This window comes from Malurus melanocephalus, unplaced genomic scaffold (genome assembly GCF_030028575.1).
Source record: "Malurus melanocephalus ecotype Western Australia unplaced genomic scaffold, MMel_1.1 scaffold_181, whole genome shotgun sequence".
NCBI lineage: Eukaryota > Metazoa > Chordata > Aves > Passeriformes > Maluridae > Malurus > Malurus melanocephalus.
The window spans coordinates 1,259,055-1,271,574 of record NW_026623413.1 but is presented as its reverse complement, the minus strand read 5'-3'; the positions used below and the strand labels follow the sequence as shown (position 1 = coordinate 1,271,574).

At 46.9% G+C, this 12,520-nt stretch overlaps 1 protein-coding gene across 2 annotated transcripts in view; it reads left to right on the top strand.

The window, feature by feature from the left end:
- Positions 1-11,978: 11,978 nt before the first annotated feature.
- DAB2IP (DAB2 interacting protein) overlaps positions 11,979-12,520 on the top strand; it is a 124,118-nt gene continuing 123,576 nt past the window's right edge. Inside the window, exon 1 of one of the 2 annotated variants that reach the window (XM_057372951.1) lies at positions 11,979-12,475. In XM_057372951.1, the coding sequence (XP_057228934.1) occupies positions 12,337-12,475 (139 nt within the window). In that variant the 5' untranslated portion in view covers positions 11,979-12,336. The remainder of the gene's footprint in view (positions 12,476-12,520) is intronic. The other variant, XM_057372950.1, reaches the window with a different exon arrangement.

Sequence of the window (12,520 nt, the reverse complement as noted above, 5' to 3'; positions counted from 1 at the left end):
GGGAGTGGAGCTGCTTCGTCTGATGGTCACAAATCACCGAGCAAGTCCTTGGTTCTTGTGTCTAACCAAAGTCTTGGAGTGTCCCACAGCAATAAATAATTCCTGTTCTTCGATTTTTCTCTCACCCCTTTTTCATAGGGAAAAGATTCCCTAAAGTCTGCTCCAAATGCTGCTGCTGGGTATTGTACTCATTGATCCTCAGCTCCCACCTTGGAGTCCCACTCATTGTCAGCTCTGCCACGGGCACAGGATGTGTTCCAGTGTTTCTGGCTGTATCACACATGGATGTATTCCAGACATTCCGTTTTGTCCAGGGATCTGGGGTTATTTGATGCTGGCACGTTTAGCTCGATTGTATGTAATAAAGTAATGCAGTCATTGGATTAGCAATTATTAAATCCACATATGCTTTKGAGTATGACATGGAAAAAAGCAGGTTGGGAAAGCTGGGCAGGTTCCCAGGCAGTGCTGTAAAACTTTGAGATGGCCAGGAAGTGATTTGGGTGAAAGATTGGGAGYGCACCCAGGCCTGTGTGCTGTTACAGATGGAAGCAATGAAACCTGCAGTGTTTAGATTTCCTCATATTCTTGGAATTAAGCACGGGTGTGAGAGTTTTGCTAATTTGCCCTCAGACTGCTCAGCATCCTATATAATTGACTCTTTTCTCACGAACAAAATAGAAAATGCGGTGAAACCCAAAAAAACCTCTTTGCACGTGAAATCTGGACAAACTTACCTGTGATACAGCGCCACGAGCTGGGAACCTGTTCCTCAATTTGCCACTAGAAATAAAACCTACACATGTTGAACTCTGCTGCTTTGCCACTGATTTTACTCCTCAGCTGTCCTGTCCCAGTCTCACCGGCACTATTCCTCATTTAAATATTATTCCAAACRCAAAGATTTGTGGTTTGTTGGGGGKTTTTAGGTTGGAARTAATGAAGCCTTGAGTAGCAAACTTCACTGGGATTTCCAGCTGAGTAAAAGGGATGTCATTTATTTTAATGTTCTGTAGCATTTGGGCATGGAAATGATTGTACAGAGGAATTGCAGATTAGGTATTTATTATATGTTTTTATATATTTTACATTATTATTTTTGTATATTTACAGCGAATTTATGATATATTTATTTATTATACCTTATATTCATTTCTGTAGGCGATTTTTAATGCTAAAGGCAGAGTTTATTCAGGTGAAATAACAGGAATGAGAAGCCCGGACGGCGGGGGTTGTGCGGGCAGGAAAAAAGCTCCGTAAAAAGGRTGTTTAATAGGAAAGCCGAGCTTTGGAGGGAGCGCTGTCCCGGAACGGGGATGTGGCGGCGGTCCCGGGCGGAGCCGGCTCCTCCCGCCTGCGGGCGGCAGCAGAGCCGTGCGGAGCGGCTGCGGGGACAATCCTGACCGGGGACAATCCTGCCCGGGGACAGCCCTGCCCGGGGACAATCCTGCCCGGGGACAGTCCTGACCTGGGACAGCTCTGCCCGGGGACAGCTCTGCCCGGGGACAGCTCTGCCCGGGGACAGCCCTGCCCGGGGACAGCCCTGCCTGGGGACAATCCTGCCCGGGGACAGTCCTGCCTGGGGACAATCCTGCCCGGGGACAGCTCTGCCCGGGGACAATCCTACCGGGGACAGTCCTGCCGGGGACAATCCTGCCCGGGGACAGTCCTGCCTGGGGACAATCCTACCGGGGACAGTCCTGCCGGGGACAATCCTGCCCGGGGACAGCTCTGCCCGGGGACAGCTCTGCCCGGGGACAGTCCTGCCTGGGGACAGCTCTGCCCGGGGACAGCCCTGCCTGGGGACAGCTCTGCCCGGGGACAGTCCTGGCCGGGGACAGCCCTACCCGGGGACAGTCCTGCCTGGGGACAGCTCTGCCCGGGGACAGCCCTGCCTGGGGACAGCTCTACCCGGGGACAGTCCTGCCTGGGGACAGCTCTGCCCGGGGACAGCCCTGCCCGGGGACAATCCTGCCCGGGGACAGCCCTGCCCGGGGACAGCTCTGCCCGGGGACAGCCCTGCCCGGGGACAATCCTGCCCGGGGACAGCTCTGCCCGGGGACAGCTCTGCCCGGGGACAGCTCTGCCCGGGGACTGCACAGTGCCCTGCTGGAACGAGGGCATCCACCCGAATTCCCCCTGCGCGGCTGTTCTGTGCCCAGAACAGAGCAGCTCCCCTTAGGCTTTAGCATGCTGACACTTTCTCATTTTCAGCTCTCCCGTGTTCCTCCCGTGCTCAGTGTGTACAACAAAATGTTTTTCTGAGATCACTGACACTGTTTTGGTTTTATATGGTTTAAATTCTAAACTAATTTCTGTTGGAATAGTCAAAGCATTGATGGACTCTGAGGGCTTGTTGGTGACTTAGGAATGCTCAGAAAAGTCAAACCAAAATGCAGAGAGGTGTGCAGTGCATGTGTGCAAAGCACAGCCTGGACACAGCTGGAAAAAGCTCCACAATAGCCTGTATTATGTGCGTTTCTACCCAGCTCAGTGTKTTGAGGAATGAAGTTTGTGAGTGACATGACCCAAACAAAAAGAGCGCTCCAGCTGCTGCCAAGATGAGATTCCAGGCTGCTCTTGACTGTAACAAGATACCATCCGTGTAGGATTGCCACTTACTGTGTGAAGGTAACCATGGGCTACTTCCTGCAATTGCAGAGAATGAGCATTTTGGGCAATTCCAGTTCCTGATGTCTGTTTTCAGCATYGCTGCTAAGTGTTTCACCACTTCAGGTGTGTCAGGGCCTGCCAGACTGTCTTGTTTGGAGTAGATCTGGAGGAAATCTGTGCCCCTGCCCTGGTGAGTTCTCGTAGGAGCAAAAGTGCCTTCATATAATGAGCTAAACAGGRCCCTCCAAACCCACTCAGTGGGTGAAATAATCTGTTCCAAAGGGTGTCAAAGCTCAGCATTTTCAGGAGCTGCAAGAAGTGTTTGTCAGCCAATGGTCAGACCTGAGAAGTCCTGTCAGAATATTGATCTCAGAGTCCTCCAACATCTCTTCTATTGGGAGCTAGGCCCGAATTTCACAGCACAAATGTGCTTTCCCAGGTTGCTCCCTGATCTCCYCTTCCACCTTCCATTAGCAGCTCTGTGTACATGAGTCTCCCTTGTCATCCTTTCAGCCCTCATGGTTTTTAAATAGTCTGCAGGCTCTGGGTGGTGATCACCACATTGTTCYCCCTCCCTCTGCAAGCTGCTCGTGGAAAAGAGGGCAAGAATTACTTGCTCATGCATTGCTTGTTCATAGTCCAATTTTAAAATCATCTCCTGCTYGTCTCGTTTGCCAAGTCCATCAAACCAATATCCTGCCCAGCCCCCTGCTCTGCCCAGCTCTCAGCGAGCAGTTTGGATCCCAAATTACCCCTGAAATTCCAGAGGGATCCTACCTAGTCCCTGCTGGCAGCAAACCCAGACACAGCAGTATCACTAAAACACTAAAATGGGCTGCACATAGGGAGATCCGTGTTCCTACTAAATTGTTTGGTTGCTATTTTTTCTCCTCGAGGGGAATTCCATTCATCCCCTTTCAGAAGAGCCTGYTAAACTCAGCCAGTCCCAAACTCCCAACAAATGTCCTTTAATCGTTTCGGGTTTCAGCTCCGCAGCCTCTGACTGTGTGTTCCTTTAATACGTTCACGACTCCCCTGGGAGAACTAAGCCAGGAATAACCMACACTTTCTTAAGCCAGGCCTCCTGCTTTAAGTTTGTGTTTCTTTTCCTGCTGTACATTCCCTTGCTCATCTCCACAGCTCCCACTTGCTCGTGCTTTGCTTTGCCCATCCTGAACTCAGGTGTTCTCAGGTGTCTGAGAGGGGAGTGCTGTGTGCACTGCTTTCAATTTTGCTGGCTGAAGGAGCATAAAGGACTCTTAACATTCTCTGCAGTCRCCTCTCAGCTTGGCATACTGATCATTTCAATAATAAAGTGTTTCCTTTCATTCTCCAACAGTCAGGCCCCTGCCAGAGCCATAATTGTTCACAGATGACTCATTTTGGCTGCATGATCAAAACCAGGGAAAAGTGCTGTTTGCACAGGCTTTGAAACCTACAGGATGGGAAGAGATGTTCACGCTTGATATTTGTACCATATGCGCTTTCTAAATTTTATTATAGAACCTTTACATTTCAAAAGAGATTCTAGTCTTGTCCTGGGGATGATTTAGAAAGGAAAAGATAAGTAGAGTTTTGAGTTAGGCCGCGATTAGCAAGGGCTGACTGTGTAGTTTKAGCTGTGAGGCTGCATCCTGGGCAGTGTGGAGGGGCTGTTGATACCCTGAGATAAATAGATCTGCATCTATAAATAGATATCTGTGCATTGTTTAGGGGCTGCAGACTCAGTCGTGTTTTSTATCAAAGTCACACAGAACTCTTCATTCTTTGCAGAATTTGTTTTGAAATCCTGCACTCGGAGTCGTGGCAGGTGTTTGCATTTTCTCCCCTGATGAAAACACAGGGAATGTCTGTGCAGTGCACGCGATGCCCCATCCCTGCTCTGCCCTCGTTGTTGTTCTCTTTTCAGTTTTGTGTTTGCGTCACATGGACCCATTGGCAGGGTCAGCAAAGTTGTTTCTAGGGTGGAGAAGAAGGAAATGGGAAGAGCATTACTGGGCACTGCGTGCCTTGCTGGATATTTTCTATYATTTTTATTTGGACCATCATTTCTCAGACTGCCATGCACAGGGCTGTGAGGTACTGACCCAGCAGGGTGAGAGTTCCCAGGGCTGGATCCTGGCTCAGGATGAGGCACTCAGGTTCCACACCTCAAAACATCCCAGCCCTTGCTTTGCTCTTGGAGTGCTTTTCATATTTGAAGGAGGCTCTCCACATTTTGCAATCAGCTGCACTTGGACAATAACAYCTCTCAGGGCAGCACTGTGTTGTTGAGCCAGAAGGAAAAACGTCCATTTAAATAAACCACCCTCACAATGGTATTTAAAAACTGATTGCAGGATTTCCAGTCTCTTTTGTAAACCCGTCTCTAAAAACAATAGCTACGTTTTCATTTTTCAACTTGTTAACAGGGAATTCTTTCAAAACAGAGGGTGTTTTCTACACTGAGTGCTACACTGTCATGTCAGCCTGATAAGGAAGATGGCTAAAGATCATTCTTGCCAAAATATTCCTTGGATGAGTCATCTGATGCCAAAAAGCAAGTGAAACGAGCAACTATATTTGCAGTGGAGTTTGCAAATTATGTGGCAAGGAAAGGAAGAAAATAATCTGTCACATGAAAAATGAAGTTTAGATTGTGTGTATATAAATCAGTGATTTGTTATATGAGCGTAAGATCATTATCAGGCATTTAAACATGAATTGGAAGTGTCTAATCTATTAATTAATCAGGAAATAAGTTTTACGTAGCATGTGTAATCAAGTTAATCTTTCATTTCACTTGCCAGCAGAGATACTGCTTTCAATGGGATGTTGTCATGAGATTAAACACCCCGAGAGCTGATTCTTGCTGCTGGGGAGTCTCAGGTGTCCGGATGGCATCAGGAGGGGAGGGAGAGTGGCTGCTTCCCTGGATCCCATCACATTCCTGAGGCTGGGAAAGGTTCCTCAGCACAGAGGGAGCTCTGGAACACCTGTAAAACCCTGATCTCCTCCCCACCTTGAGTTAGAACAGACTCAACTTCCATGCAGGCAAGGAGAGTGATGCCCTGCAGCAGCTTTCTGAAAGGTTCATCGTTTTTTCYCTGACCTTTTCGCACGCCACATTGGAAAACCATTGTAACAGAACTCACAACAAATAGCTGARCCTTCTGCTAATAATAACCCATAAATCTGGCACAGAAAGTCACTGATGCCAGACTTTTATCAACTCATTCCCTGCAGCAACACARCAGCAGTTTATTGCTGAAATACAAAGTAAAAATATTTGTAGGAGTTAATTTATTTTGTTATATGAATATTTTGATCAAGGTCAAGGCGGATTATGTAGTTTATGACAAAAATTTGTTATTACATGTAATAATTAGATTCCTAACCTAAAGGTGATGTGGGTTKTGATTATTTCAAAGTGCAGATAGGAAGGTAAAGATCATCATCTGGGCTCCCTTCCCACTAAAGGTTGGACCAGGTGAGATTTTGAGGTCCCTTTGGAGCCCCTCCAGCCCCAGGGTGAGCTGCGGGGTCACAGCAGAGAACTGCTCCAGTTTTGTCTTAGAGAAGGAAATGGGRGATCTTGGGAAGCCCAGAGCTGAARTTACTCTGTTAATCACTCARTGAATCACTGCTAACATTTTATTTTAGTAATAAAGGACTTTTAGAATGAATAGTCCTGCTTAAACAAATATTTCCTGCCAGCAGCTCTGCGTGGAAGGCACACAGCATTGGGAAGTTTTGTGCAGCTCYCAGTTATGTCTGAGGAGCTTTGTTTGATTTAGGGATTTGTACAAGATTTTTCTTTTTAGTTTGATGTTTTGCTGTACAATGGAGATTTTACACTCCTGGGTTTTTCTCCTGTTGAAAGGAACAGGCTGGTTTGAGGCACAGGATGTTTGGTTCTGGGAGAAGTTTCTTCAATTTGATTTGGACTCCATGTGCTTGATTTCTTCATTAAGCCTGTGGAAATTTAGCACAAATCTTTGGATAGATTTTGACTTTCTAAATTTTATTGCCATCATTACCAGTCAGGTCATAAACCAGTGTACCTGAGTGTTCTCTATCACAGGAATACGTGTCAGCAGAGAAGTGAAGGGACTTTGTTTTGGTCTCCCCCAGCTCTCTGATTGCAGAAGCCGATGTTCTGTAGCTCCATTGTTCTGCTGGGAAGCAGGCAGGAAATGTGTTGTGCTCTGAGGTCAGGCTCAGTGTTTCTCCTGTTGTTGGAGTTCACCGTGGGCTCAGGAAGCGTCTCCAGGGTTCTCAGACTCTGCGTGCTCCGTGCCCTGCTTGGGGACAGAGAGCCTCTTCCCCTCTGTGTGTGTTAACAGAGCACGAGCAAGGGTGGCTTTGGTCACCTCCCCGAGCAGGATCCAGGCTGCTGTGAATCCCCACTGCCAACAAGCTGCAGAAATTAAATTCAATCCAATACTCAGCTTGGTGGGAATTGAGCGTTAAGTTTCTCTTACTTCCTTTTTGGTTAATGATATTTGAGAAATTCTTTTATTCACATTTTAAAAAAATACTATGACTCTTTCTTAAAATCAGGACATTAATTATTAGAAGCAAATAACTGACTTTCCCACTTAATACTAGGCACATTTTAAAAGAAAGTTTGTATATTTGAGCTACATTAAACTGAACACATTTGCAGGAGCAAATATGCAGAAACTTGTGTGCTCTGTTGGACAGAAGACAATGTAGGAATAAAGGGTTTTGATTACATTTTATAGTTACTCATCCCGAGGGAATTGTCTCAGGATAGTGAGGAAGCTCCATTTATTCTTTGGGCAAGGATAAGGGATGCAGGGTATCAGCCTTCTGTGCCCCAGCCTTCCCACATGGTGCTGAATAAATCACTCGGGGCTTCCTTCTCCATTCATGGAATGGGCTTGGGAACTTCATGAGTGCAGTGTGTGCAATACTCTGCATTCCCTTAGATCATAAGTGCTATGATGAGGAAGCAGCTCTTAATTGGTGGTTATGCAGATCCCAAAACAATGGGACATTGATCCTCCTTTGCATCTCGGGGCCCCGCCATAGTAAATACATAATGACCATAATGACAGTGAACAACAGTCACAGTCTGCACGGAAAGAGCAGCGATGCTGAAAGAGTTCATGTCCTGGTTTAACTTCCAGGAGACCGTCTGAATGCTTATTTAATATTTCATTATTCTGATGTACATTATTCCTCTTGCTTTGTTTTATATGGCACTGCTTTTCTGCTCACTAATCATTAAATATCCATATTATGTGTAATGAGTCCTTTTCATTTACATTTGGATTTCATCCCCTTACTCACAATGAGAGTAATCCATAGTGTCCTGGTGGCTATGACACCATTCAGTAAATGGAGAGCAATAGATTCTTTGCTTAAATAGAAAGTAAATGCATTTCTCATTTTGATCCCCAATCTGTAAACTACTTTGTTGCAAGGCACCAAAGAAGCTGCCTACATTCTACCAAAGGCAGTGAGAAAACTAATTTACCGTGTGCACTCTAAAATAATCATCATGTTCTGTTAAAATACTAAAAACAAGCGGTTTAGTGTTAATTGTATGTGTGAAACTTTCCTTATAAATCTTCAGACAAATAAGTCACTGAAGAGTTTGGTGTGGGTATGGCTGAATTGAAAGTTAAATATCCTCACACAAAGGAAATTACCTTCCTCCCTGGCTCTGCATATGAGCTGATGTATCCCTGGGAGCCTGGAGGCAAAAAGCCTGGAAATGTTCCAGCCTCAGTGTGCTGGGCTGGAGTCTGCAATGGACTCGTGAGTAAATTCAGGCAGGCACCCGTCAGAGTGTTTGGGAGCACTGACACACTGTTTCTCTTGTGTTGTAAAAGAGATATTTTGTACAGATTTTCCCTTCCTCCTTCCCTTCAGATTTTTAGAGGAATATGATCATCCTTCAGAGCCAGAGGGGTTGCATGGGACAGGGAAATTGGGTTTGCAGCTCGATTTTTATTCAATTTCTTGATGATCTGTCTGCACTTCATTGACCTAATGCAAATTAGAAATTAAGCTGATCCCCACCACTCCTCTCTGCTGGCAGAGGTTTGTTTGTTTGGTTCAAGTTTTTGGGTTTTTTTTGTTGTTCATTCAGTTCAGTTCTTTGTGAAAAAAGTCTGGGAAAGTGAAATGAAATCCCTGAATCCGCTGTCTCAGAAGGCAGCCTGAATTCAGAGGCCACAAATGCTGTGTGTGAACAAGTCAGGGTATCCTCATACCTGTCCAGATCGAGGGTTTGGGGCCAGACTGGACCTCACTGACAGAGCACAGAAACTTTGACCTTCAAAAGAAGAAATTCAAGTTCCTTGCCATAATCTCAGAGGGATCTGGGTTTGGGAAGGTTTAAGGGCAGGGTGACAGCAGTGGGTGACACCAGGTCAGTCCTGGGTTCTGAGTTCTCTGCTAAAGCCCAGCAGTACCTCAGAGCGGATATTTCACTGCACTTTGGTATGTATTTAATTATATTTAACTCCATGGATTAGGTTTGTGCTCAGTGTTGGGGAGGAGGAGTTAACACCCCAAAAATCACTGCTGCATTTATCTGCAATTGCTCCTCTTCCTGAAAGATCCGGCAAAGCCGCGTGACTGAGCTCATCCAGCTGCCTTTCGGAGGGAGCAGCCAGGCTGGGATTTGTTGTTTTAGAGACAGAGATTTAATGTTGTCAGCTTTCCTCCTGAGCAGTTTGTCATCCCACGCTCACGAGTGGCAGATTCTGCTGTACACAGAGCATTTGTGGCAGGGTGTGGCTTTCTAAAAGAGAAAAAAAGTAGTAAAGAAAGAAGAAAACAGAGTAGTGCTGGATTAATTGAAAAGGTCCAAGGTGGGTTGTTCATTTTCCTCCCTGCTGCTCTGTASCATCTGAAGTTAAAGCCTTCAAAAATGTTGAGTGAGAAAGAGCCAAGCTGGTGAAACTGGAACACAACTCCAACCATTATTTTATGCTTTTATATAGGGCTGCTTTCTCTTGTCAGAATATAGTCCCTCATTAACTTCTCCTGCTTTGTGGACAGCTGTATGAATGTTTCTGAAGATCCTAAGCTGATTAAAAATAAAGATCCCTGAGCATTCCCAGCTCACATTCCCTYGGAGCTTGGGGAGATCCCAGCACCTGCCTCTCCCACATCCCCAGTGCTTTCAGGATGAGTCACCCAACTCCAGTTAAGCAAAATCAAACCTTTCCTTTTCAGATTATCTGAATTTGRGTGAGCTTTTAAAATGGTTTTGTTTAAACTTTCATTTCAATCAGTGCCTCTTTTTTTGCTATTGGGARTGACAAAAGGATAAGTAAATTGGATGGGCTGGTTTTTAGATATTATAAAAGCATAATTGTAAAAGATCCTCTTCAGAGCTTTYGTCTCAGTTATTAAGACACAAAATTGCAGAGAGACACCTGAATATTTGGGTTCTTGTCTACAACAAATCTTTAACCAAACCTCAGCGTTTACACTCTTTCCCATCACTGTTTTCTGGATGTTCTCAGCTCCGTCTGGGAATTGAATCAGCTGCACAGAATGAGTCTCTGGTCGTCTGGAAAAGGATTAGGGTTGTCCCTGTTTTGTTTAGTTTTGGGGTTGTTTTTTTTGTTTCTTTGTTTTGTTTTGGTTTTTTTATGTACCCAAATACGAAAAAAAAAAAAAAATAATTATTGTGTGGTCAGTGACGGCTTTTCCCTTTGCCGGGATCCACTCTGGTGAGTGCCGGTGGGAGCCAGAGCCATGTCCCGGTGCAGCATCCCCCTCCCGGGCCAGGGAGCCTCCGCTGTCCAGCTGGGATCTGCCTCCTTGACCTGAACTTGTCGTTGCCCTCCCGATTGCTCATTCCTGCACTGCCTGAAAGCTGGCGCCGAATTCCTTCCGTGTGGCCTCAAAACCAGGCATGGACTTCAAGGAAGAGCAAGATTTGGGTTTTTCTCCTGGAAGGGCCCTGAAACACAGCCTGGATTTATTTCTCGATGGAAATAACAAAACACAGGCTTTGTAGAATTCTGGTGTTTTCCATGACTCCCGAAATGTGTGAAATCTTAAAATTCGAGGGGATRTTTGGTGGTAGGGAAGGGACTCCTGCTGTGGTTCAGTTGCTGAATTGGAATAGTTTCTGCCTCTTGTTACTGAAGGTACAACACAGGATAATCCAGGGAAGCTTTCCAGCTTCTGCAGAAGCTCCTGCTGTTTGGGGAGCGGGGCTCATCCAAGCCTGTGTCTGCTCATGAGACACCACCAAGATAAATTTGCACAGAAATCTGGGAAAAATGACAAAACGAGGACACGACACAGAGAGTTATTGTGCAGATGTTGTTATGCAGCTCATCCCACTCGGATGAGGTTTCTCTGTTACCTGCCAGCCTGGGAGAGGCAGCAGCCACGCGTTAAGTTCTTGGCCACCATCCTGGGTCTCTGAAATGTTTTCTGTCACTCTTCCTTCAGAGTCATTTTTGTGCCAGCAAGGGAAGGAKCTTAGGTGCAGGATTCTGGACAATTCACTCCGACCTTTTGAAACGGTAAATGTGGAATGAAATTTTTTATCTGTTTGACAGATGTATTGTGTTTAATTTTCTTCCATGGCTTAAAGTGTTAATTCTGCCCATTGAAATGTAATTTTATGGAGCAATATGAGCCGGAGGCAGAATCTTCGCTGCCATCAGGATCCAAATGGTAAAWAGGCCCTTTCTCTAATTTGTGGGATGTGCTGTAACTCAGTTTGAATGTTGAAAGGAAATGGGCCTCCAGGGGAGTCTGGAGCTCTGTTCATTCAACTTCTAATTAAAGTTTTCCCCTCTCATATTTCACTTTATTTTCCGGGGCTTTTGCTCCATGATGATTATTAACATGTGTCCCATGGCCAGGAAATCATTACCCCCTTCCCCAAGTCAGCCTTTCCCAGATCCGTCGCGCCGCAGAGCCGCATCCTCCTTTGGGCGATGCGCTGATGCTCGGGGCGGATGCTCGGGGCTGATCCTCGGGGTGGATGCTCGGGGCGGATTCTCGGGGCGGATTCTCGGGGCTGATGCTCGGGGCTGATGCTCGGGGCGGATGCTCGGGGCTGATGCTCGGGGTGGATGCTCGGGGCGGATGCTCGGGGCGGATGCTCGGGGCTGATGCTCGGGGCGGATGCTCGGGGCTGATGCTCGGGGCGGATGCTCGGGGCGGATGCTCGGGGCGGATGCTCGGGGCGGATGCTCGGGGCTGATGCTCGGGGCTGATGCTCGGGGCGGATGCTCGGGGCTGATGCTCGGGGCTGATGCTCGGGGCTGATGCTCGGGGCTCGGCCGGGGCCGGGGCTGCGCTGCGCAGGGAGCTGCGATTCGCTCCAGGACGCTTTGATCAGATGGCGCTGTCTGGCCACAGGATCCAGTCCAGGATTTCTTCCAGCCTGTGTTTCACGTTTCAGGAGCCCAGGCCAACTCTGGTTTCCTATTCCTACTCCGGCAGGCTTATCTTTTTGGGGGCAGGAGTTGTTAGCACAGTTTATCTTGCTCGCTGCGAGTCCTCCCTCAGCTGAGACATGCACTCTGGAGCCGCGTGCTTTTTTTTTCCTCTCTCTCTCCCTTTTATGTTTTCTTCTTGTTGTTTTTCTTTTTAAATGTGTCAAGTGAAGAGTTCCTCTTCCCCCCTCTCCCTTTCCACTCCAAAGAACCACCCTCCAGTTCATTAAAACGCTGGGACTGTTTTGCTCCTGTGCCAGAGGGGAGAGTGAACCTGTGCCTGCATGTGCGTATGTGTAAAATAGATCCAAAAATGTCCATGAACAGCAGGAAAAGTTCTGGGAGACCGTCTTACTACTACCGACTGCTCCGGAGGTCACGACTTCAGAGACAGCGAAGCAGATCCCGCAGCCGGAACAGGCTTAGCAGGGGTAATTGCAACCACAGTTCTCTTTAATTGCCGTGCACAGCCCGCT